At 51.7% G+C, this 26,592-nt stretch overlaps 1 protein-coding gene across 2 annotated transcripts; it reads right to left on the bottom strand.

Moving 5' to 3' along the window:
* Nucleotides 1-594: 594 nt before the first annotated feature.
* On the bottom strand, nt 595-24,529 carry SHMT1 (serine hydroxymethyltransferase 1). 2 transcript variants are annotated; one of them, XM_036073526.2, is made up of 12 exons: nt 24,359-24,529; nt 18,063-18,177; nt 16,400-16,545; nt 12,561-12,676; nt 12,056-12,216; nt 8,054-8,135; nt 7,336-7,548; nt 5,803-5,919; nt 4,469-4,591; nt 2,791-2,907; nt 2,188-2,298; nt 595-1,630 (listed from the first exon to the last, which is right to left on the bottom strand). In XM_036073526.2, exons 2-12 carry the CDS (start codon nt 18,153-18,155, stop codon nt 1,458-1,460), a joined length of 1,452 nt encoding a protein of 483 aa, XP_035929419.1. In that variant the 5' UTR covers nt 18,156-18,177; nt 24,359-24,529; the 3' UTR covers nt 595-1,457. The 2 variants fall into 2 exon arrangements, with proteins under 2 accessions (XP_035929419.1, XP_035929417.1); XM_036073524.2 differs by having other exon boundaries at nt 24,238-24,528.
* Between the last annotated feature and the right edge of the window lie 2,063 nt (nt 24,530-26,592).

Below are 26,592 nucleotides of genomic sequence, written 5' to 3'. Positions count from 1 at the left end.
GCTGCTAGGGAGCCCCAGCTTCATGGGAGTAATTGTTCAGCTCCAAAATGGAGGCCACATGGGGGGGGGGCTTGGAGATGGCCTTTTGTCTTCAGTTGGGGGAGGAGCCGAGCCCCTGAACGGAAGACTGGCTTGGCAGCATCATGGCTCCTGAAGTGAAGGCAGAGATGTGGGGACTGGTGTGTCACCCACGCCCCATGGAGTCTGCAGCAGCCCGTCCCCACCCATGCTGGAGTGAATGCCAAGGACGTGCTGGACCCCAGGCCCCAGGGGCGCCCTCCAGGCAGGACCGTGGGGTGCCTCGCCCACCGACCGCCCAACGCTGGCTGGCTATATAGGTTGGGTTGAAAAAAATGCCACCTTTTAAGGCTGCGTGAAAAGCATAGTCTGTGATGAATTTGTACCTGTTATTTTTGGAAAGCTATTTTATTACTGCATGTTCCTCTGTCCACTCGTGTGAACGCCGAGTCCTCCCCCACGTGAGCTGCGCGCGTCACAGCGCCCCGCCTCGGACGCACGCGCGGCAGCAGCTCGGGGGTGTGGCCGCACCAGAGTTTAACCAGAGTCAATGCCAAACAAATAGTATGAGAAGTGTACTTTTTAAGAAATTAATTTATTTGAGTTCAGATATTTTTGAAATATAAAAATTGGTTGTATTTTTTAAAGCTATAATTCTTGTAGACATTCTGTGGTTAAAAATTTGTGCTTATTATTAAAAACAGTCATCTATGTTTCGCACTTCAGCTTTGTGAAAAATAAAGTTTCTCTGGGAAGGTGACATTTGGTTTCCTGATTATAGGAGGGAGTTGGTTATCTGGCACAGGGCGGGACCCCCCCCCCAACTGGTTCTCACCCCTGATGGCACCTGACACTCCCCAGGGATGGGGGGGTGAAGGAGATCACTCCCATGATGTCCTGAGCTGCTGTGGATAAAGCCCACGGCACCTTGTATAGAACTCACCAGAAGCTTCAAAATTTCCCTCCTCAGTTGTCACAGCCCTAAGTCAGTCCTCCTTTGGCAGCCTCCGCTTAACAAGGTATTAAGAAGGGGCAGCTGGTGGCAGCTCCGAACTCGGGTGGTCATCTATCTCAGAGTGTGGGGGAAGCCCAGGAACTCAGAGAAGGGCGAGTACACCTATGGGGGTCTTTCCAGTCGTCTGCCCTGAACCCAGTCTAAGTATTTCATTTTTCCAGAAGAACTGTTTATACAGCCAAGAGAAAGGGTCACATGTGAACCCCCTGATTCTTGTCCCAGAATTACTAAATTACTAACAGAGGGTCTTAAAAACAAATTTTGATTCGTGAAGGAGGTAATTTGAACAAAGTCCCAAAAGAAACCCCCTCAGAGGGCACGGAGACCTTGACGCAGCCGGGTCCTGCGTGGGGCCGCTCTTCGTCTCTTCTCAGAAGGGCACTGGGTCCTCGAGCAAGTGGTTCCTGGGCAGGTGCGGGTTCCTCTAGAAGTCAGGCAGGCCAGGCAGAGGGAAGAGAGACGCGAAGCTCTCCACCTCCTCCCTGAGAGCCCCGACGGCCCTTTGGTGCTTCTCGTCCCCTGCCAGTTTCTCTCTGAACTCCTTCAGGGTGGCCTTGGCCCCAACGTCGTTCTGAATCTGCAGAGTCAGTTCTATTCCTGTGCCGGCAAGAGACAAAACGAGTCCTCTGTGGGCCGGGAGAGAGCCACGATTTTGCCCCCATGTATGTACCCCTCCAGAATCTCCTCGTGTCTGTCCCCAGAGCCCAACTACCATCAGCTAGAGCTTTGGCCAAAAGAAATGTAACACGGGAGAGGTACGGAACGAAAGAGCAGTGAGGATTCTTACCTGGACAGGTGTTCTTATCACAGGCAATAGAACAGGCTTCTAGAACTGTGCCGTGCTGCGGCTCAGTGGGCCCCAGAGACACACCCGAGGCTCAGCTGTCAGGGTGCGCCCAGTGGCGGGGGCATGACAGCCGTAGGTGTTAAGGTGGACCTCGGAAATGATTCCTGTGCCCCCTTCCTTGGGCAGGACGGGTTTACCGACCTCTCACAGACTAGATGGTTTGCTAAGGTGACTTTTGCTCTCCCTTGTCCCCCCGCACTGCGCCTGGACATGGAAAGTCCTTCAGCGGCTGGGTCTGAAATGCTCGGTCCCAATCAGAAACTCCATGCACAGTTCAGAGTGGCCGACTTCCAAAGCTTATCCTTACCTCTGTGAATAAACTGGGCTACTTTCTGGAACTCTTTTTCCAAAAGTCCTCGGGATGTCAAGGCTGGAGTCCCCAGACGCAGTCCACTGGGCCGCAGTGCGCTTTTGTCACCTTCGAGATAAACAGGCTCTGTCCCTCGGCCGCCCCCAACTCACCACTGACCGCTGTGCATTTAAGACTCTTGGCCAAAAGAAGTGGACTTGGAAGCAGAGTGCTGCTGACTGAAATGCCAGAGGCAGGAACAAAGGCCCAGGGAGACAGCAGCCCCTCTGGGCCACTGTATTGAAACAGGAAGGGGGTTGCTCCTCCACAAAGCGAGGCTAGCATCTGTGTTAGATGCATCACCCACATTCTTACAACCCCGAGAAAGCCAGCCTGTTCCAGAGGCGCCTGCTTCCCTTATCCAAATGCCCATGGCACTGCAAGCAGCCCGCCTCAGTCCCTCCCTCTCTGCCCCTGGCAGGGTTAGGGCTGTGTCGGAAGGAGCAGGCCGGGAGAGAGCCACGACTTTGCTCCCATGTATGTACCTCTCCAGAATCCCTTCATGTCTGTCCCCAGAGCCCAGCTACCATCAGCTAGAACTTTGGCCGAAAGGATTCTTACCTGGACAGGTGTTCTTATTACAGGCAATAGAACAGGCTTCTAGAACCTTCTCAGCCCTTCCCCCGTCCGTGCCTTTGGAACGGAGATCCACGAGGATCAAATGGTTGTCAGAACCACCTGGAAAACCAAATTGGACATGTAGGAATAGAGAAACTTTATTCCATGCCAAGTGACGGAGTCCTCTCTTCCTAAGAAACGAGGGTAACGGGACGCCTGGGTGGCTCAGTCGGTTAAGCGTCTGCCTTCGGCTCAGGTCATGGTCCCAGGGTCCTGGGATCGAGCCCCGCATCGGGCTCCCTGTTCTGCTGGGCGCTGCTTCTCCCTCTCCCACTCTCCCTGCTTGTGTTCCCTCTCTCGCTGTGTCCCTATCAAATAAAATATTTTTTTTAAATTAATAAATAATAAAAATAAAAGAAGAGCAATAATTGACAAGGCTGTTGTAACGTTTCAGTGCAGCACTCCGCCCGCACCATGCACAAAGCAGGTGATCACAAACGCTGGCTTACGGTCACCATTTTCTGCTTCCGCCACCTGCGCTGTGCCCTCAGGTGTGGGCAGGCCTGGGAGCTCAGGGAGGTGGAGGCTTCTCTCCTGAGACTCCCGTGAGGCCTCGGGCAGCGCGGGGCTGCCATGTGCTGTCTGCAGCCAGAGGGAGTCTGGTCTAACTCCTCCCGATGCCAAGTGCGGTTCCCATGCCAGCATCACCTGGGAGCTGGCTGGAATGCAGACCCCAACCCAGACCTGCCGAGTCAGACCTGCACTTTAACAGGGTGCCTGGGGGACTGTGTGCACATCCAAGTTTGACGAGTGACCCGAGGGACCTTGAAGGTCACCGTCCCCACGGAGGTTTCCAGGGCTTTCTTACTGACAGATGCGCAGGACGAAGGAGAAAGGAAAGAAAGGAAGTGGAGGGAACCAGAGAAAAGTGCTGCCCAGGACTGCAGAGGAGCCAGTTTTTGTCCCAGTTCTGCTGCTCACCAAGTTTGGTGGCGAGCCCACTCCTCAGACAGGGGCCTGAAGTCCCTGAAAAGGGCGGCGGGCAGGGAGTGGGCACCGAGTCTGCGGAATACCAGGACGCCCCTCCCTAGACCACCCCACTGGCGGCATAGACAGCAGCCTTGCGAGCAGAAGAACGACGCTGTCCTTCAAGATCACAAAGTCTGCCAGAAAGCTGCCATCCTAAGTGCGTGAGCCCGCAGGGACGCAAGCGGACGGCAGCCCTGAGCGGGCCCTCACCTGAAAAGCCCACCCCCTGGGAGCTTACTCAGCACCATCTGTTGTATTAAAGCACACGTGGAGGGCGCCTGGGTGGCTCAGTTGGTTAAGCGACTGCCTTCGGCTCAGGTCATGATCCTGGAGTCCCGGGATCGAGTCCCGCATCGGGCTCCCTGCTCAGCAGGGAGTCTGCTTCTCCCTCTCCCGCTCCCCCGTCTTGTGCTCTCTCTCTCTCTCTCTCTCAAATAAATAAATAAATAAATAAATTCTTTTTTTAAAAAAATAAATAAATAAAGCACACGTGGACACGGCGCACTCCCCGGGCCTTGGGCACGCCTTCCACAAAGCTCCCGAGGACCTGTGGTCTCCCGCGCCAGTGACAGACTCAGCCCACGGCTGCAGCCGCAGAGCCTCAATGCCACCCCGAGGAGCAGGGGCACCTCCCCGGGCATTCGGTTGGTACCTGTCACCACTTTGTAGCCCAGCTCCATCAGGGTCTCAGCCAGAACCCGGCAGTTGGCCACCACCTGGCGCTGGTAAAGTCTGAATTCCGGAGTCATCGCTTGCTTCAGGGCCACAGCGACCCCTGGCGGGAGGACAGAAAGGGTCAGGAAGGCAGGACGGGACCAGCCGGCCGACCAGGAGTCACAGAACACCCCTTGTTTCCACGCAGGCCTCCCTGCTTTTCACTGCCACCCGAGAGAGGGTGGATTATATTCCTCGCCCCAAATGAGATCTATTTTTAATCGTACAATTACCTGGCTGACCCTACAGACCTCTACTTTTTGAGGAGCATGGGAGTTTCGTGCTAACACGGTTATCACAGGGAAGCTGTTCTCCCGCAAGATGGATTTTACGGTCCTTTTTAGGCTCAGTGTGTGGACACGAGCACTCAGCTGCCCCCAAACGCTTCCGCTCTGATGCCAAATTGTGCAAATCTCTCCGACCAGAGGCCAGGAGAGAGGCGCAGGCCTGTTTGACCTGCGCGTCCAGACTCCTCCGGTCCCTTGTTCAATCCCAAGGGCCGCTGAAGGGGGCACAGGAAGTAAAGGAGAAAGCAAAGTAGGCATTGCCTACGTGCGCGCCCCGAAGCCACTCGTCGGTGTTGGTGGAAATGACTGGAAAAGGCCCAGGGTGGCTGGAGAGCGAGTGATGCCATCACCCAGGGCTTGAAGGGACCGCAGACCCGGAGTCTGGAGGTGTAAAGGGGGGACTGGGAAAAGACCCCGTGGAAACCCGCCCCCTCCTTCCCCTCCTTAGAAACACCAGCGCGTCTCTGAATGGAGGCCGTGTGCCTTCGTCCTGGGCTCCTCTACCAAACCGCTTTGTTCCACGGAAGACTCTGGACCGACTCTGAGGTCATCACATCTCCTAAGCCATTTGTAGAGAGAAGGAGTAAGTCACTGGCAGCCCGCTGGGTGATCTCAGCGGCGCGAGGGGCGCGATGTCAGGACGAGGTGACTTGTCTCCTCAGGGATTGGACGCTAACCGCTCACCCCCTCTGCTGTGCCGCCTCCTAATTGTTGAATTCCTTCCCTGAAGCGGAGTGGTCATCACTCCGCCCTGTCCCTGCCTGACACCAGTTACCAGTTTCCCTCTTCTTCCTGGTTGGCACCTCCCGGACAGAGATCTCGCTCTGGTTTCGCCCCAGCCTGCAGGTCCTGCCACCCATTTGGTGGACAGGTAAGCTGGGCATTAGGCGCCACCGAGGAGTGAAGGGGCCGCCATGGATGAGGGAGCCCCCCCTCCCCCCAGGCGCCACCCGAGGCCTCGAGGTTGGCTCTGGTGACGTTTTACCAGCAATGGCGTGGTTGTGGGGACCGCCCTGCAGGCCTGGGAACACGGCCGAGTTGATAAGCGACTCCAGGTTGTATAGAGTCTCTTTGCCCGTCTTGGGATCCACGCTGCGCACTCCTGGATGAAGGAAAACAGAATGGGAACATCTGCCAGGCTGTCCCCTCTGTTTTCTCCCCACCCGGACTCCAACCCAGACTGGCTCCAGGGCGCACAGCACAAGCCTGGCCTCTGGTCCTGGGGGAGGAGACCTGGTCCATCACACTGCAGAGGCCAGGGGCCCCTTGCTTGCAGAGTGGGGGCAGACCACCCTTTCGCAGATGAAATCAAAGGATAATAATTTCCCTCCACTGAGACTGTAACAAAGACTATGCCTTGGGCATATTTCCTCAAAGACCTGTCCAAGACAGCAGTCTTCCAAGACGGTTACTTTGAAGGAGAGAAGACTCATTTGTATAATGATATATATTAATTATATAATAAGGCTCTAATGAGGACTAAGATTCCTTTCTGGAAGAAAGGTTAATAATCCGTTGTAGTAACTAAGGTCTCTGCAGAGCTTCTTGTGAGCGAGGAACTGCTCGAGGCACTTTACATGAATGAATGAATGCTCCAAACACTAGTCTGAAGGGACGGCTGCTATTATAACGATTCCCGCTCTGGAAGCATGGAAATGAGGCACAGAGAGGCTGCACAACTAGCCGAGGATCACACAGCGTGGACGTGGCCGATGCAGGAGTCGCTCAGGCTAGCCACACAGCAGCACTCGTGGGAAGAAACAAACATTTCCCAGGCAGGTGGCAATGGCGACCTGCCTCAGAACTGTCCATACAACTGAAGAAGGTCCTCAGGGACAACAGGGCACTGAGAAGGCTCGCGGGCATGTGGGTGTGTCCAGCCCTGGCCAGGGGGCCTGACAAGGAGACTGCAGGGGAGAGAGACCCAGTTGCCAAGAGAGCCGGTTTCTCTGTGGGTGGGTGTGCATCTGGTCTCACCACGGGCTGAACGATCTGATCACGAATCTGGCTTTCCCAGGTGTGGGGATCCCAAAATAAAGGGAGTGCTTGGACGTGTGGGCTGTAGGCATTCAACAGAGAATCCTCAGTAAAAGGACTACACTGGTAACTATGGTTTATACATCAGTGTCTTATGGTTTGATTACTGTGAGTCATCCTCTTCGAGAGGCATGCTGGACCAGAGTAAGTTCACCAAAGTAAGGCTGCACCGTGAGGCCTCTGGCAGCCCCTGGCCAGCCACGCACCTCCATTCAGCTCTTGTAGGGAGGACTAGTTGTCCCACAGCGCAATACCCTTCCTCCTTTCCCAAGACCCGGACACCCAAGGAATGAGGCAAGAGCTGTGCTCAGAGCTTCTTTCCAGATCTCTTCAGCAGCCCGCCATTGCCCCCTCCTAAGTAGCTCTTGCAGGGACACATCAAGCGACCCGGGTTTTCCCAGCTCCCCAAATGGAACATGAACCCCAGAGGAGAAAGGCCAACGCCAGCACCCCGCCGGTACCCCACACCTGGAAAGCGCACCTCTCCTGTAGAAGATCATGCCGGCTCGGCAGCCTCTCAGGGTTTTGTGGGTGGTGGTGGACACCACGTGGCAGTGCTCAAAGGGGGAGGGCACCACGCCAGCCGCCACCAGCCCGCTGATGTGCGCCATGTCGGCCATGAGATACGCCCCGTTGTCGTCCGCGATCTTCCTCAGTCGAGCGTAGTCCAGGTTTCGGGAGTAGCAGCTGGTTCCTGAGATGGCAGAGGTGACAGAGTCGAGTCAGAGATACCCATGGCCAGCTGAGAGTCGCCGGAAGTGCGAACCTGCAAAGCGGCCCCCGGACAGGCACATTCGACAGCTTGGAACTTTCTCCCTGCAACATCCCCGAGAACGGCAATGACAACTACCCCCCCAAAACATCTTGGTGCCAAAGGCAACCACTCTGAGCTGCCTCTTCAGGTCAGGTGCCTCTTCACGGTGGTTGGGACGGCCCCTAGCTATTATCACCTCCACCAATTAGTCAGGGGTTAACATTTCTAGATGCTTCTCTGAGAACAGCCTCAGATCTTACTCCGCCTTGTACTAACGGCGGCAAACAGTTATTTGTCCTGAAAGAAAAGACTATACTGAGACCCCAGAAGGCCAGCCTTTCGAGGCAGAGACTAGCAGTGAGCTAGGGAACATGTCCACGTCCTCGTTTTCTAAGAGGCACGGGAGCTGCTCACGAAGGCGGTTCCTTCACCCCCCGCTCCTCACCTGCGATAATCAGCTTCGGGTGGAAGAGGCGGGCATTTTCCTCCAGTTGGTCATAGTTGATGTAGCCGGTGTCTGGGTTCACCTGTGGGATGTCACGGAGACAGCAGGCTCGGGCGACGTCCTCCACCACGCCGGGCCTGCCCTCCCGCCTGAACCTGCGCCAGCTATCGAGGTAAGATGACTTTCTGTACCTGCCCGAAACCTGTTCGCTCCCCTCCACCGCGAATGCAGGAAAGCTGTCCCAGGGCACGACTGGAGGGCAAGACGGGGCGCCCGTGTATTTGGCCTGCACTAGTGGTGTGGACAACCAAGCATTGCTCACGGAGGCAGGATGCCCTGAGGGGTCCCCAGAGGAAAAGTCAGCCCCTGCCCCGGGGCTCTCCCAGGAAGGACAAGGACCCAAAAAGCCACCGGGAACGAAACAGGAACAACAAACGTGCACCACGCAATGTGGTGCTGCGACGCCGTTACCTTCGGGAAAGAGACAAGCTGCTGCTAACAGCCCTTCTAGTCCAAGTACAGAGAGGCCAGAAAAAGAAAGAAAGACACAAGGATCAGAAGACGCAAAAAGCTGACATTACTCACAGACATCATGACAGTGTACCCGGAAAAGCCGAGCCTCTGGCGGCAAGCTATTAGAATTAGTAACTGAACTTAGCAAGGTCACTGGATGCAGGGTCAAAGCCCAGAATCAGCTACATTCATGCAGATAAGCAGCAAAAAATAGGAAGTGAAATGTTAATAATAATATTACATTAGTTTCAAAGGCCATAAAATATCCAACAAAAGATATACAAGACCTCCACACAAAACATTTTTTTAAAAGATTTATTTATTTTAGAGACAGAGTGTGTGAATAAGGGGAGGGGCGGGGCGGGGGGAGAGAGAAAGAGAGAGAAGCAGACTCCCCGCTGAGCGCGGAGCCCCACGCGGGGCCTGATCTCATGACCCTGAGATCATGACCTGAGCCGAAATCAAGAGTCAGACGCCTATTTTTTTTTTTTTTTATTCATTTGAGACACAGAGATACAGAGAGAGAGAGAGAGAGCATGAGCAGGGGGAGAGACAGAGGGAGAAGGAGAAGCAAGCTCCCAGCTGAGCAAGGAGCCCGATGTGGGACTCGATCCCAGGACACTGGGATCATGACCCGAGCTGAAGGCAGACGCTTAACCGACTCAGCCACCCAGGCGCCCCACACAAAACATTATTGGGAGAAATTTAAAAACACAAAGAGCTACACTGATTAAGCTAGCACATGTCTGTGGAAGGACAAGAACAGAAGAGAGCCCAGAAACGGGACCCCTAGTGACAGAGGGTCACCCGATCGAGGACAACAGTGACACCACAGGGAAAGGCTGTTCCTCCAGGACGTGGCACTAGGTCCACTGGATGGCCACGTGGAAAAATGTTACCTGGATGCCCACCTCACCGCCCCCCACAGAAATCGATTCCAGATACACTGTGGATCCATCTACATGTGAAACGTCAAACAATTTTTTTTCCCCTTTTTGGCAACACGTGTCTTAGTAAGATCAGTGTATTAAAGTTGCGTTAAAGCATTTGTGCCAAGGGGAAGTAAAAAGGGAAAGATTTTAGGGGTGTGGGGCACGGGAGCTCTCCGGGGAGGAGGCGGTGGGAGGAGCCCCTGCCCCCCGGGGGCAAGGCTTGGGTCTGGTGGCCACCCCTTTCCAATTCAACACGAAGCTTGTGAGCAGCCGAGACCTCATCTGGAAAGGCAGATGGAAGGACCAGCTGTGGTTGTTTCAAAGGGAATGAACTGGTTCTTTCTAGGCACCTGAACTTGGCAGAGAAACCTTGAAGAAAATCAACAGCTGACCCGCAGTAAAAAAACGGACATAATTCTAAAAAAATTTTAAAACACATAATTACCCAACCCCCCCCCCCCAAAATGTGTTGCTACTCTCCCTTCCACATTCTGCTTTTTAAACTTACAGGATTTTTTTTTAAAGTTTTTCTTTTAAAAAAAAATGCTAAACATTCAACCAAAAAAAATCCACTCCTGGAGAATTCACGGGCATTTGTCAGAAACTGCAGAGGGGCCAGAGTGGTGTGGAGGGATAGGAAAGGAGCCTCCCCTCTGTCACTTAGGACCTTCGGGGAGGGGACTCCTTGGACACAGAGGAGAGACGAGGGGACAGAAGGTTCGAGTTGCTGTTTCCCCATGGAGATGGAATGCTTGGCCCTGTATGGGGCGGCTGCCTAGAGGGTGAGAGAGAGCCCCATGGAGAGGGCAGGGGCCAGGAGACGCAGGGCAGGGAGGCAGGGTCGGGGGCAGAGGAGGGGCATGGCATCTAATGCCGGGGGCCAGGCAGGTCTGTGTCTCCTCCCCGCACAGGGCCGGTGCCCACAGGCGCCCCTTTGGCGGCTGAGCTGTGTCTCCTGCTGCCCAAGCTGGCCAAGCTCCCAGGGCCCGCCACTCCACACCCCTGCCGGCCCACCACCACTGAGCCTCCAGCCTGCACCCAAGACACTCTTGGGGGGAGGGAGGCTGGGTGGCTCAGTCGGTTAAGCGTCTGACTCTTGATCTCTGCTCAGGTCTTGATCTCAGGGTCTTGAGTTCAAGCCCCACACGGGGCTCCGTGCTGGGCGTGGAGCCTACTTTAATTAATTAATTCAAAGAAGAGACTCTTGAGTAATGGAGGACATTGGGCTAAAGAGTAAGGCTGCCCAAGGCCTCCTCTAAGATCAGAAAACAAGTCTGTGATTCCTCTCTGCCACCATTCTTTCCGTAGTGAAAGAAACTGTGGAAACCAGCTTGTGAGGGGCGCCTGGGTGGCTTGGTCAGTTAAGCGTCTGCCTCCGGCTCAGGTCATGATCCCAGGGTCCTGGGATTGAGCCCCGCATCAGGCTCCCTGCTCGGCGGGGAGTCTGCTTCTCTGTCTCCTGTTCCCCCTTGCTCATGATCTCTCTCACTCTCTCTCCTTCTCTCAAATAAAAAAATAAAATCTTTAAAAAAAAAAAAGGAAAGACAGAAATTGGCTTTTGTGTTCTACATGCAAAGGCTGAGCATCGTCTCATTACGCTAATGTTTCAAAATCCATCTTTAAGGTCAGTGTTGGCCGATGAGGATACCTGTGGCCAGAAATGCCTGCACTTGCCATGAAAACAAGTGAACTGTCACTTGCACACAAAAAGCACACACGGTTACTAAGACGGAGCCAAAGGCTAAGGAACGGGCGAACAGTCAAGGGCACTCAGCAAAGACCACGGAATGCCAAGACGGAAGGAACACTGGCTTGACTTTCCTAAAAGATTAAGATCCCGTGTCTGACACTCAGCCAAGCACAAGGATGCCCTGGGACCTTTGCTCGTGGTGGGACCCGTGGACTAATGGGGACCAGCCCACGGGACAATAAACAGCAGGAGGAAGTGGTTTCTGGACGAGAGGGAGAGTCACCACGTGCACGGGCTGCCCCATAACCCAGCGTGCAGGTTACTGCCTTTGTCCCCATCACCGGCATCCAGTTTACGCATCAGCCACCACCCCCCGCCCCCCGTGAGCCCATGTGTCGTCCGTGCATTGTTCCGACCCAACTGTTTATAATGACAAGGGCCCCTCACGACTACGTGCCAGCCACACGCCGGGCCCGTGGCTCGTATAGGCTGTGGCTTGCTGACCAGTCGGTGAGGGTCAGCGGGGTGCAGGGGCCGGCTCTTCCAGAACATCGTGGGCTGGGGCGCGGGTGTGCGGCGCTGGCCCCAGCCTCCCACCTGCAGGGGCTGCCTCCAGATGGCGGGGGGGGGGGGTTCTGAGCAGGGCCGCCCCCAGTACCCAGGAGACCCATCTCCCTGTGCTTTAGCTGCCCCTGACGTGCCCCGAATGCCTGAGGAGTCCCCAGGGCAGGGAGGTGACAGATGGCCAAAGGGGGGGACATCCGGTAGCACCTCAGGAATAGGACCATCTATTCCTGCAGGTACAGCAAACACCGAGGCTTTCTGAGCAAAAGGCCTGCAGAGCCCCAGAGAGAGACCCCCTCTTACCTTATAGGGCATAGATTCAAAAAAGATGGATGTGGCAGAGATTTTCTTCTTGTCTGTCATGAACCCGTGGGTCAGGTGGCCACCATCGGGCAGGTCCAGGCCCATGATGCGCCCGTGGGGCTCCACCAGGGCAGTGTACACCGCGAAGTTGGCGGGGGAGCCTGGAACGCGAGGCCAGGGGAAGGTCCCATGAGGCCCCGAGCAGGACCCCGGAGCTTGGCCACTAGGCTATCAAGCAGGAGTGGACAGAACGGGCCGGGCCACCACTGTGCAGTCCCCCCAGCTCCCTGGAGGCTCCCTTGCAGCAAACCCCGAGCATAAGGGACAGGAGTGTTCAGGAGGGGGGAGTCAGGAGGGAGTCAAGGCTCATGGACAGAGATGCACAGACCCAGGAGGGGCTTAGCCTATTTCTCACTTCGGTTTACAGGCAGTCCTTCTTGGGACTGCCTTCGGGGAACGCCAGCAGGCAGGGGGCAGCCCAGGCCCGTCTGGATGTGGCAGTTACCTGAGTAGGGCTGGACATTGACCCCCCAGCACTCGGGGTCCAGACCATAGACCTGCAGCGCTCGCTTCTGACAGAGGATCTCCAGCTCGTCGATGAACTCGGTCCCGCCGTAATACCTGCGGGAGAAAGCCGACTTAGGCCCCCTCTGGCCCCGAACCTCTGTGCTTCGTACAGAGGCCAAAGAAGCTTCGGGCTGGGACAGAAGAAAAAAAAGTGGAGGAGCAGTGAGAACGAGTCCCCCGAGCCCCATGCCACTCATCTTCCATCCGTGCCAAGTCAGCCGCGAGACTGAGCGAGTACCTCCGCGTCTACAGGAAATTCTGACAGCCTGTGCGGATGAACCTTGAGGACCTTGTCAATATGCTGAGTGACATCAGCCAGTTACAGCCGTGTGTTCCCCCTTATATCAGGTTCCAAGAGCAGTCAAAGTCCTAGAGCCAGAATGGGGAATGGGGGTTCCTCAGGGCTGGTGGGCATGGAGAGCTGGAAAGTTCTTCTGTTTTTTGTTTTTACAGTTCTAATAAAATTTTACTTGTTTAATAATTACATATGAAAATTTGTTTTTATCTGTATATTAATAATCGTATTAACTCAATTCAGTAGACATTTTTATTTTTATTTATTTTTATTATTTTTATTTTTTTTTAAGATTTTATGTATTTATTTGAGAGAGAAAGCACGTACAGAGGGAGAGTGAGAGGGAGAAGCAGACTCCCCACTGAGCAGAGAGCCCGATGTGGGGCTCGATCCCAGGACTCCGGGATCATGACCTGAGCCGAAGGCAGATGCCCAGTGACTGAGCCACCCAGGCGCCCCAAACCTTCAAAAATTTAAATTAAATATATATACTCTTTTTGGGACGCCTGGGTGGCTCAGTCGGTTGAGTGCCCGACTCTTGACTGCGGCTCAGGTCATGGGATCTTGGGGTCGTGGGATTGAGCCCCATATTGGGCTCCCTGGTCAGCAGGGAGTCTGCTTCTCCCTCTCCCTGGGCCCCTCCCCCCCACCCCGTGCTCGCTCACACTGGCTCACTCTCTCTCAAAATAAATAATATATATATTCTTTTTATCCTAGTAAAGAACACATAGTACAGAATTGACATCTTAACCTTTTTTAAGCATATAGTTTAGTGGTATTAAGTACTTCACACTGCTAAGTAGATTCTCATTGTTGTGCAACAGACCTCTGGAACTTTCTCATCCTGCAAAACTGAAACTCTACACCCATGCAGGAGCAGCTCCCCACAGCTGCTAGCAGCCATCATTCTCCTTTCACTCTGATCCTGACAATTCTAGATAGCCCACAGCGGCATGACACGTATCCACATTTTGGAGACTGGGTTATTGCACGTAGCACAAAGTCCTCACGGTTCATCTTCGATGTAGCGTGTGACGGGAATTCTTTTTTAAGGCTGAAGGGCGTTCGATTATGTGGCTCGGCCACATTTTGCTTATCCATTCATCCACCCACCGACACCTGGGTTGCTCCCAGCTCTTGGCTCTTGTGAATAATGCTGCCGTGAACAAGTCTGGGAACCGGAAGGGGCTTCACTGAGTGATCTGGAAGGGCCCTTCCAGCGTCACATGCTCTGCTTTGTCACCAAAGAAGGGTGTGGTCTCCCCGAGCTTGAAGGAGAGCAGCCCATGACTGAGGAAGAGTGCTAGACCTTCAGGAAGGCCAGTCAGGCTGTGGGATGCATGAACGTGACCGTGGTCACGCTCAGCCCGATGCCTAGAACACAGCACTGCGTTTCACCCTCAATTACAAGGCCACCGTATTCTCACTGATCGCCGAGAAAGACAGAAGTGTTTTCGATGAAATAATGGCTTGGTGTCAGTCAGGTCCATCCCCAGTTCAGAGATGTTAAAATGTGAAAAAGTGGGAGCTCAGGGTTGATGAGAGTCAGCAAGTACTCGGTAAATGTCCCCGCGGTTCCCCACTGCTGTCCCAAGCCGCGCCTGGAAATTCAACTCGGGGCAAGGGGTTCGGAAGCCCGATTTGGGCCTGGGATCTAAGCCATGTTCTTCCAGTAAACTTCACCTACAAGAAAGTGGAGCCTCTTCATTCGTATCTATTTTCATTTGGGACAAGACTCACAGAGGAGGAGAAATGCCTACCAGGGATTAATGGGTGCCCTCAAACCACAGCAGTAAATACAGTGGAACTCAACCACCTCAGGGGGCCAGGTAACACCTGCTTCACCTCTCTAAAAGGACAAGTGTCCCTGTGTCCACTGCGTGGGGACAGAAACCCCCAGGATCCGTCAGAGTCTCTTCTACAAGGTCAACTCAGAAATGTTGGAAGCCCTGAGACAGCTTGGGATTTGGAGTATGTGTGTGGTTTTTTTTTTTTTTCCAACACCAACAACCAAATCTGGGACACGAGCTGGGTGTCCCAACAATTCCACTCTGTTCTGACATGAAGTGCCCAGAGTTAGCGCAGATGCCACAGGTTAAGGACTCAGTTTCCCAAGTCTGCCCCCACTTCACACACCAGCCACAAGTCCTAGGCCCCCAGGCTACCTACACCGCTGTCCCGCTTGGCCACAAATTTGGGGGTCCCCACAACCTCCTCTCAGGCTCACTCATTTCACCAGAACAAGTCACAAAACTCAGGAAAAGTGCTTTCTGTATGATTACTGGTCTATTATGAAAGATTCAACTCAAGGGCAGCCCAAGGGAAGAGGTGCATAGGGCATTACGGGAGGGCACGTCACCCTCCCAGCACCTCGATGGGTACAAGCCCCACGGAGTCCAGCCTCCCCTGGAGCCCTGGTGCCTTGGAGGCTTGGGGAGAGGGCCAAAAGCTCTGACCTTCTAATCTCCTATCTGGTCTTTCTGCATCTAGGCGCCCCACCCTCGGTCACCTCACCTCACGTAAACTCAAGCCTGGTCAACAAAGGGTCACTGAGAATAACAAAAGACACGCCTACCACCAGCGAATTCCAAGGGCTTTAGGAGCTCAGTGCCAGGAACCAGCAAGAAAGACCTGATGTTCATTTTTTACGAGACCACAGCGTGGAAACATCCGCTGTGTGCGACCCTGAGCAGTCACTGAACCTCAGTGAGTCTGGGCTTCCTCATCTGTAACACGTGGAAAACGGCCCCCCTTGCCCTGTAGGGCAGCCCCGAGGATCAAATGAGCTACTGGTTGTGAAAACACCAGGTGAACCCTTGAAGGCGCAGAGGGGAAGGCAGTTATTCAGGGCGGAGAAAGAGTATGCCTTCAACTTGCTTCTCGGCCCTTCTCCAAAGAGCTCCAGGGGCATCTCGGGGTGGAGTGGCAGACAGCGGGTCGAGGGGGGAACCCTTCTTTTTCCCTGTCCTTTGGGACACAAATACACAAATCTGCAAAAACCATAAGTCAAATTCTGTAGTCGTCATCTTTGCTGATGACTGTAAAAAACCACAAATGAACAGAACTTCTTGTGGTTCGCAGGGTGAAGGAGTTGACCAAATCCAACATTTCTAATGCAGCCACGATGGAGTAAGTAGTCGCTTCCGGATCATTCTTGACACGACTCCATTACTCACAGAGCAACAACCACCTTCCACGGCATCCCTCAGAGCGCTGACCTTTTTCTAGAAGCTCGACAACGGCCCAGCAGCTCCAGACTCCTTAGGGACTGGCCTGTTATTCTAGAAAGCCCCCAAAGGGACTGCTAAAGACCACGAGGACAGCTGCTCCAAGAACATCAGCGCTGCCACATGCTGGGAATCGCAGACAAGTTACGGACGGGACAGGAGCGGAAGAGAAATCCCCAGGGCGTGTAGACCCTAGACTGACTCGGCAGCTCCCATCCCTATGTCAGAAGCAGGCCTTTGATGGTACTCACATACCTCTGGCCTGGGTACCCCTCGGAGTACTTGTTATTTAAGCAAGAGCCCAGGGCCTCCAAAACTGCTCGGCTGGCGAAATTCTCTGACGCGATCAGCTCCAGCCCGACCCTCTGCCGGTTACTCTCCTTCTTGATGATGTTGTAAACCTGATGAGAAGAGAAGGGATGGTGACCGGTGAACATCTGGCCGATTTAGGCTGGTGTTTTGCTCGGATCAAAGCCATAATCTATTAAAGAGATGAGACGCTAGGAGAGAGTCCTATTTTGCCCGCAGAAGCTGACCATAACCCAAATAACCCGACAAAGACTCCCATAGCACGAAGAGAATAGCCGAAATCTTCCTCAGATTTTAGCATTTAGGGAGGAATTCATAGAAGACAATGAATTAAGGGAAACAAAAAGACTGAAGAGAAAATGATCTTTCAAATAAGTATCCCACCTAATTTTTAATTTTGCACCATCTTGTTATTTTCATCCCTGTTTCACAAGTTTCTCCCTCCCGGACTTTATTCCTTGCTCTTTGTCCTTAAAATAAAAGTTGCTTTGGTAAACCCACAGAGGCAGAAAGTAGGCCAGTGGTGGCCACGGGCTGGGGAGTTTGGAGGGGGGGGGTACGGGGATGACTGCTCATGGGTTTGAGGTTTCTCTTTGGGGGAGATAAAAATGTTCTAAAATTGATTGTGGGGGGCACCTGGGTGGCTCAGTTGGTTAAGTGTCTGCCTTCAGCTCAGGTCATGATCCCAGGGTCCTGGGATTGAGCCCTGCATCGGGCTCCTGCTCAGCGGGGAGTCTGCTTCTCCCTCTCCCTCTGCACCTCCCCCCTGCTCCTGTTCTCTCTCTCGTATGAATAAATAAAATCTTTAAAAAATAAAATAAAATAGGGGCGCCTGGGTGGCTCAGTTGGTTAAGTGTCTGTCTTCAGCTCAGGTCATGATCCCAGGGTCCTGGGATGGAGCCCCGCATCGGGCTCCCTGCTCAGCGGGGAGTCTGCTTCTCCCTCTCCCCCCTACTCATGCTCTCTCTCTCTCTCTCCCTCTCAAATAAATAAATAAATAAATAAATAAATAAATAAAATTGATTGTGAACATGCTAAAACCACTGACATATGCACTTTAAGTGGGTAACTTATATGGTAAGTGAATGATCTCTCACGTATAAAGCTGTTATAAAAACACATAAATAAAAGATGCTTCTCGGTGTCTAGATATCTGAACCTGAAGAAAAAGGTCAGATCTCAATGGCCCGTCCAGTGCCCCTTTCCTCCAGAGCAGGCAGAACAGCGCTCTGCACTCTGTGGAAACCCAGAAATATCCCTATTTCCCTCCCCACAGCGGGCTTTTGTTTTTCTTTATTTTAGAGAGTGAGTGTGAGTGAGCAGGGGGAAGAGCAGAGGGAGAGGGAGAGAGAATCTGAAGCAGACTCCACGCTCAGCGCCGAACCCTGACTCAGGGCTCGATCCCAAGACCCTGAGATCATGAGCTGAGCTGAAACCAAGAGTCGGACACTTAACCGAGCCACCCAGGCGCCTTCCACGGAGGACTTTTAGCCACTTTGTCAGCCACCACCTCTAAATCTGGCCCTCTTCTGCTAACTGCAAGGCTGTCCCGAGGAAGGTTTATTTAGGAATAGACCAGGCGATTTAAACAAGACTCCCCGCGCCTCACCTCGGTGTCACCGTCTTTCAGGGGCTGTACCAGCATTTTATCATGCGACGACCACAGGGCAGCATCCTTGTGAGCCCCGTTGACTTGAGTCATCACTGTACTGGTTTCAATTTGCCTAAAAAATGGAAACACTCCCAGCATTAAATTTAGTTAAAGCTCATGGCAACCTGTTGGTTCTCCCAAGTTGCTGAAGGACGGACATGTCTTACGGCCCTACCCTCACAACCGCTGGGTAAACATGACGGTCTTCTATTGCAAAACCACCATGTCAGGAACTTCTGGTTCCTTCTGGAACTCTGGAGGTCAGCTCGTAATCCTGTTAGTGGAGAGAACTAACTCTCCGCCCTCCCTCTGAGGCTTGCCCCAGCCTAGAGATAGCCCCGTACCCCTCTTCCCTCTACCTTTCCTGGGTAGCTCCCCAACTAAACCAGGTGCCTTGAAGGCAAGAACTCAGTGTTACTTTTTTCTTTTTTTTTAATCCCACACAGAACCCCAGCATGGCCAGATATATTTGCCAAATTGAACAAACCAACTGCAGACTTCAGTGTTATTCTTCCCATTTTTCAAGTAATGAAAATGAGGCTCAGAACAGAAAAAGTATCTCAGCCCAGGGCTGAACGGCAGGTTGGCCATGAAGGATGGGCTCAAAACTCCCAAACACACAATCTGAGTGCCCCACAGACGTCCTACTGTAGGAGCTACGAGGTAAGGCATGCGCTCTTTGCTTAAATAGAAACCCTCCGGTAAAAACCACAGGTCAGATCTGCATGTCTGTGTTTTTCAACAGAAAACCACACCCTGTTAAAATAGAGCTGAGCGGAAAATGCAAGCTTTGTAACCTAGGTTCCTGCAGAGAATGACAATTTGTGGGCAGTGGAATATCCACCAGTGAGAAAGTTTAAATATTGCCAGGAACCAACCTCCTCTAATCAGTAGTTGGCAGCTTTTCAGGACTTTTCCATCAATTTGCTATGTTTTCATTTCAGGACACTCATTTGCCAGCTATTTATCAGGGACCTTCCCCGTGACAGCCACAGGGTCGGTACTGGGCACACGGTGGTGACCGAAACAGACGGGAGCCCTGCCCAGCAGCGAGCAAAACAGGTGACTTCATGCAGCTAGATAAAACAAGGAAAGTGGCTAAAGAAAACAGCCCAGTATTCCCAAATCTCAGTGATCCATCCTCCTTAACCTCCGGTAGAACTAGCAAGAAGAAACTGGGAAATTCCTCACTGAGGCTTTCAAAGCAGCCATGATTTTAACTCAAGCATAGAGGATTAGGAATAAGCCACGTTCTGCAAGCACTTCGGCTTCAGTGTAATGCACGCTTCTGCAGCAACGGCAGGCCTACTTTGCCAAGGGCAGGCAGGCAGCCTCGAAGGTGGCTGGGCGTGTCCACGTTGCTGTCACAGGTGGAGAGAGCGAGATGGGAAAATGGTTTGGGCACTATGCCCAGAGCTTTTTTCCAATCTGATCCCCGCACTCAAGAAAGGCCAATATAACCCAAGGCTCTCTGCATCAGCCCACACACTTGCCCTCGACAGGTGGTAAACCCACCAAAAAAAAAAAAAAAAAAAAAAAAAAAGCACAAGAGCCAAAACTGGCGCTCTGGTCCTAGAATTTCGAAGACCAAGCTTCTTTTAAATATTGATTACTCAAAAAGGACGTGAAGGTGGCAAGCAACACAGAGAAGATATTGCTCAAACGCCAAATAACTAAAGTCCGTTTGGAGCCCTCCTCCTCCTCCAAGGCAGGCCAGATCTACAGTCATTCTGGGAAAGGCACTCCGTTGCACTCTGCCTCAGGACAAGGAGCAAAGTCCCCACCTGCATCTCCACGCTCACTGGCTTCCCTTCCGCAGAAGACCTGCGGCCTTGTGTCCTGGCTGCAAGCCTTTTCCTTAGGGAAAGATGCTAATTCTGAGTCAGTTACCTCTGAAGCCCCAGGGGAGAGCTGCATGTGGGACCAGGACCTCCTGCTCTCACGGCCCACCCACGGGGAGGAACTTTCTACCCTGTATCCTATAACTACTAAGGATCAAGCCTTCTTCCCCGACGTGGGGTACTTAATCCACACTCTTATTAAGCCCATACCCTTCTTCTTCTTCTTTTTTTTTTTTAAAGATTTTTTATTTATTTATCTGAGAGAGAGAATGGGAGACAGAGAGCATGAGAGGGGGAGGATCAGAGGAAGAAGCAGACTCCCCGCTGAGCAGGGAGTCCGATGCGGGACTCGATCCCGGGACTCCAGGATCATGACCTGAGCCGAAGGCAGTTGCTTAACCAACTGAGCCACCCAGGCACCCCTCTTCTTTTTATTTTTTTAAAGAGTGTATTTATTTATTTCAGGCAGGGCAGTGGCAGAAGCAGACTCCCTGCAGAGCAGGGAGCCCAATGCAGGACTGAGTCACCCAGGTGCCCCAAACCCATACCCTTCTTGAGTCCAGATGAAGCTTTTTGTTTTAACCGTGAAAAAGTTTCTATTCTTTATTCAAACAGAGAGTTCAGGGGCACCTGGGTGGCTCAGTCAGTTAAGCATCTGCCTTAGGCTCAGGGCATGATCCCAGAGTCCTGGGATCGAGCCCCGCATTGGGCTCCCTGCTCAGTGGGAAGCCTGCTTCTCCCTCTCCCTGTCCTCTTCCCTCTGCTTGTTCTCTGTCTCAAATAAATAAATAAAATCTTTAAAAAAAAAAAAAAAAGCAGAGAGTTCAAGATTCTTTGTCTTGTTTCAATTAAGTCAATTATACCTACTATAGATACAATCTATTGTCTCTACTAAGTCAAATAGATCTATTATATCCCGGGGCAATCTGAATTACAGTAAGACAAAGACCTGGAATATAAATAGCTAATTTATGTGTCAACTTGACCAGATTTACAGATGACCAGGGAGCTGATAAAACAAGGAAGAGATCCTGACACTGTGTATCTTTTAAGAAGCACAGGGAAGATCATCATTTTTAGCTAATATATTTAGGGAAGACATACTTCACATCTTTTCCTGAGGTCTGAAGTTTGGCTGAAAAATAACATACCTTGAACTTTGTCCTCATTTTTTTGAACTCTGATAAAATATACATAAGATTTACCATTTTAACCATTTTTAAATTAAAAATCATCTTTATTAAAAAAAAATTTTTTTTTCCTATTTCACCCATCCACCTCCCCTCTGGCAACCACCAGTTTGTTCTGTATTTAAGAGTCTGTTTTTTTATTTTTTCTTTGCTTGTTCCTTTTGTTTCTTAAATTCCATATATAAGTGAAGCCACTATGGTATTTGTCATTCTCTGCCATTTTGACCATTTTTTAAGTGCAATTCAGTAGCATTAAATACATGCACATTGTTGTGCAACCATCACCACCATCAGTCTCCAGAACTTTCTCATCACCCCAAACCGCAATTCTGGGCCCCCATTAAACACCTCTCCATTCTCTTCTCTCCAAGCTGGTGGTAACAACTACTCTACTTTCCATGAATCTGACTATGTCAGGTGCTTCAGTAAATGAAATCACACAACAGTCGCCCTTTTGTGTTTGGCTTATTTCACATAGCATGAGGTCTTCAAAGTTCATCCATGTTGTAGCACGTGTCCGAATTTCCCTCCCTTTTAAGTCTGGATAATATTCCACTGTATGTAGGCGCCACACAGTACTTTGTTTATCCATTTTTCCATCACTGACATTGGGTTGCTTCCACCTTTTGGCTACTGTCAGTAATGCTGCCATGAACATGAACAAATACCAAGTCCCTGCTTTCAAGCCTTCTGGGTATAGACCCAAAGAGGAATTGCTGGATCATACAGTAATTCTATATTTCGTTCAAAACAAGCTTTTGATATTTAAGAGATCTATACTCTACTGCTACTATTAGCCTACAGTAAATTCACTCATTCCTGCAACAAATATTTATTGAGCAACTCCTATGTCCCAGGCGCTGAGTGAGGAACAAGAATACATGGGTCAAAAGGACAGAGGCCCTGCTTTTATGAGGAGCAGACAAACAAAAAAGTAAGAAATTCACAAGATAATTTCAGGTGGTAGTGATTGCCCTGAGGACAATAAATGGGTGGAGGGCTTTTTTTTTTTTTTTAATAAAGATTTTTATTTATTTATCTGACAGAGAGAGAGAGAGAGAGAGAGACAGGAGAGAGGGAACACAAGTAGGGGGAGTGGGAGAGGGAGAAGCAGGCCTCCCGCCGAGCAGGGAGCCCGATGCGGGGCTTGATCCCAGGACCCTGGGATCATGACCTGAGCCGAAGGCAGCCGCTCAACCGACTGAGCCACCCAGGCGCCCCTGGGTGGAGGGCTTCTTTAGGCCAAGCCGTGAAAGGTGTCTAAGCTGAGATCTGAAGTGGGAAGGTGCCAAGCTTCTGAGATCTGGGGTAAGAGCAAACACACCTTATCCTCCTAAATCACTCTTCACTTTATCACATTTAGTGCAAAGGCCCTAAAATGGGAAGAAGTTTGACTTGTTAAGGGCCAGAAATCAGGCCCACATGGCTGAAGCTTGGGGAACAAAGCAGAGGCCCAAAAGATGATACTTGGAAGGACCAAGGGTGAGAACAGGGATGGGAGAAGAGATTCTTCACCTTGACCGAACATACTTGACAAGTTTTAAACTGTGTTCTAGAAACCTTGGTCTTAAAGCCATTTCTCAATCCATCTGTGCAATCTGAAACTAACAACTAGAGAAACCCAACTGAGGGAGATCAAGGTTCCCGATGTCAAAAAGCAGGTGGGGGACACCTCCCAAGCTGGACCCCTCCAAACCTCCCACGTCCCAACAGTGTAAGACCACACCCAAGGCAACTGCTAAAGCCAGCCTGCTGGGTTCAAATCCTGCTCTCCACTTCCTAATGTGCAACCCCAGTTACTGGCACCTGTTTCTCAGTCCCCTCATATAAAACCCAGAAGTGAAGATAGTTCTGAGCTGGCAGGGAGAGTTAAATGAGCCACCGGACATACACAGAGCACTCAGAACAGTGCCAGGCACAGAGTAAGTACTCAAGAACTACCAGCTACTACTCTTACGAAAGAAACGGAGGGACCTTCGGGCCATCTTTGTTACCACTTTGTTACCACTCAGTAATCTGGGCTGAGGATACAGCCCACTGCAGCGTTCCTATCATTTTAGTGCTGGATATTTCTGTTGGGGAAATGTCATTCACGTGTGGCAGCATCCTCAGCTCAACCCCAGGGAAACAGACCTGGTAAGTGAATTTACTTGCCAAGGTCATCAGCCTCCCCATGGCCCCAAATCTTCCCAGGGCCTTTGTCACACAGGTGGAACCAGCCAGAAGTCTCCTGAGGGAACGACCCTGTTGAACGCCATCTGTGTGTCCCACACACAGATTTTGTGTTCCCTAGTATACAGAGGAGGAAACCGGGGCTCAGAGAGCTAAGTGGTCTAAGGTCCTACAACAAGGAGTCAGAATCTGAACTCCGGTTTACCTTTAATTCCAAAGCCACGTTCCCATGACACTGCGCTAAATAAAAGCACAGGTTGCCCACCTCCAGCGCATGTTCCCTCAAGTAAGAAATTTAAAATATGATTCCATAAGAACCTGAACTGGTGTTTCCAGTCCGGCAACTGCCTGACTAAAGGGACATGTTTTGTGCTGGCCTCGTGTGATCAAGGGTCACTTAACTTCCAGGACCTCGAAGCACAGGGCACGGGGCCAAGAACCCCACACCCCACAGTGCAACGTTTGTCTCCTAGCACGGGGGGGTGACAGATTGCAGACAACAGGCGGAGCTCCTCCCCCGCAGGGATCTGCTCGCACTCCAAAAGCAGCGCGACCATATATGCAATGCTTGAGAAGCTTCCGTTTGATTCCGGGCCCTGCCATTTTGCGATCTGCAGGGTCGCGCCTAAATCGGCTCTTCTAGTCGAGCCTCACCTTCCTCGTCTGTAAAATGGGCTACGTGATAGCCCTCCACCTGCAGCACAGGGGATTCTGTAGCCAGGTGAAGGGTGCACTTAAATTGAACATGCTCTGCGAGAAACGTGCTCGGTGGGGAGCGGCTACTTTATCAGCTATAAGCATTCGCATCTGTGTCAAAGGCTGAGCCCACCACCCCTACTGCACCGACCGGTGACCAGGGACCGGGCATCGGGGCTCGCCGCCCTCTCGCCCCTCACCCGTCACCCCGGCCACTAACAAAGCGCCCCTCACCTTTTCCGGCTTCTCAGAGCTGCGGGGGAAGCGCGGCGACAAGGCGCACACCACAAAGAGAGCGCACACCCCGAGAGCGCCGGCGACACCGATGTCCTGGCACCTGAAGCTGCCCACCTACCGGAACAGGGTCCCGCACACCAGCCCAGCGACCCCGAGGCCCCGCGCTGCCGCCGCGGCCAGAGTCCGAGACCTGCCGACCCGCGCCCGACTGTGTGCCCACCACGTGACACCTGCCGCGCGAGTCCGGAACCCAGAACTTGGCGCTCGGCGGTTCGCGCTCCACTCGGTGCCCGGTGCTCGCTGCCCGGCCCCGCCCCCGGAGGTGCCCAATCAGAGGGGCAGCCCCGCCCCCCGTGGCGCAGGCGCTATTGGCTGCAGCGGAGCGGTGGGCGGGGCTGCCCCTCCCCGCCCGGCCGGGGAACAGCCGTAGTGCGCTGCTTACCTAGTCCTCGGCTGCGGGCGAGGGGCGGGGGTTTCCGGGGTGTCAGCAGAGGGCCTGTCCCAGTGAATTTGGGTAGGCCGCGGAAATAGGGGTGAATTTTGTTGCTTATATTTGACATTTGCGTTGTCCTATTTACAGTTTACCGCAGTGATCATTTAAATAGGACAAACGTGGGTTCGAACTCTTGACACTGTTACTCTCTATGTATGGAGTCCTAGACCAGTCAGTTTATGTGAGTTTCATATTTCTCAACTTTGAATTGGAGATAATTTTGTCTGCCTGACAGGACTCCCGGGAGGATTAATAGACGTATCTGAAACACTTAACGTCGTACCTGACACATTATAAGGGCTCAATAAATATTAGCCATTGTTAAGAATAATAAAAACCATGGGGCTGCACAGTATAGGGAAAGGAGCTGGCAAAGATTCTCTCTTTGGCTGAATTCTAGTCACGCTCTCCTGAATTCTTTTTCAACTAAGCCTTTTGGACTTCTGTGTTTCTCCAATTTTAGAAAGAATTCAGCTAAGTCAGTTTAACCAGAACCCACGACGCTCTGTATCTGGATTCCTTGTCCTCCACCATCCTTGGTGATGTCGGATCCCCCTGGCCTGGTCAGTTTATCCAGAATCCCCCTTACCGCTTAGTAATTGTTCACCCACTGACTCCCCTCCACCCCCTCCTTGGCTGTAGATTCCTAATTGCCCATGCTATATTCAGAGTTTAGTTCCATCTCTCTCCCCCACTGCAATCGACCATCCAGCAAATTTGGTTTTGGGTAAGGACTCTCTTCTTGGCTTGTATATGGCTGCCTTCTCAGTATGTCCTCACGTGGCCTTTCCTTAGTGTGTGTGTGCGCAAGGAGAGAGAGCGAGTAAGATCTCTTCTTATAGGGACCCTCTTCTTATAGGGATGCTAATCCTACCAGATCAAGGCCCCACCCTTGTGTCTTCACTTAACCTTAATTACCTCCTAAAGACCCGATCTCCAAATACAGTCCAATTGGGGTTTAGACCTCCAACATAAGAATGGGAGCGGGGGGGGGATGACATAATTCATTCCATAGCAATCAGAATGGCTAAAATTAAAAGATTATGCTAATGCCAAATGCTGGAGAAGAAGCTAAGAAACTGGATCTCTCATCCATCACCGGTAGAGATGTAAAATGGTACAGCCACTCTGGAAAACAGTTTGTCAGTGTCTTAACAGACTAAACCTACACTTTCCATATTGCCTAGCAATCATACTTCTGGACATTTACCCAGATAAACAAAAACTTTAGTCTACACGACCTATACATAAGCGTTCACAGCAGCTGTATTTGCAATATGCCCAAACTGGAAACAACTCAAATGTCCTTCATTAGATGAATGGTTAAACTAACTGTTATGGGAACTTTTTATTTTTCTATTCCCTATTTACAGAAGTCAAGATTCTAAAACCAACAGGCAGATCCAAAATCGATCTGCCTTGTCCTTCAGAGGGTGAAATGATAACCTAAAAAGCAGCTTCAAAAAGATGAAGAGGGTCAGAAGGAAGGAGATAACCAAGAGAAGAGCGAGACAAACAAGAGAGAAACACAGAGTTGAATCAAAAGGGAACATTTCAACTAACACAGGGGTCCCATCAGCCTCTGATTCTAAAGAAGGAGATGATCAAGAAGGCAAAAAGAAGAGGGGCACCTGGGTGGCTCAGTCAGTTGGGCATCCGACTCTTGGTTTCAGCTCAGGTCATGATCTCATGGATCATGGGATCGAGCCCCACTTTGAGCTCGATGCTGAGCATGAGCCTACTTAAAAAACAAAAAACAAAAAAAAACTGAACAAAAAAACTGAACACTAAACAACATATTATCTACTGTAATGAAAATAAATCTTTTGGGCTCAAAGAACTAATTCAGTGGCCAGAAA

This window comes from Halichoerus grypus, chromosome 2 (genome assembly GCF_964656455.1).
Source record: "Halichoerus grypus chromosome 2, mHalGry1.hap1.1, whole genome shotgun sequence".
In the NCBI taxonomy this organism is placed as follows: Eukaryota; Metazoa; Chordata; class Mammalia; order Carnivora; family Phocidae; genus Halichoerus; species Halichoerus grypus.
The sequence above is the reverse complement of the archived record's forward strand: the minus strand, read 5'-3'. Positions and strand labels throughout refer to the sequence as shown.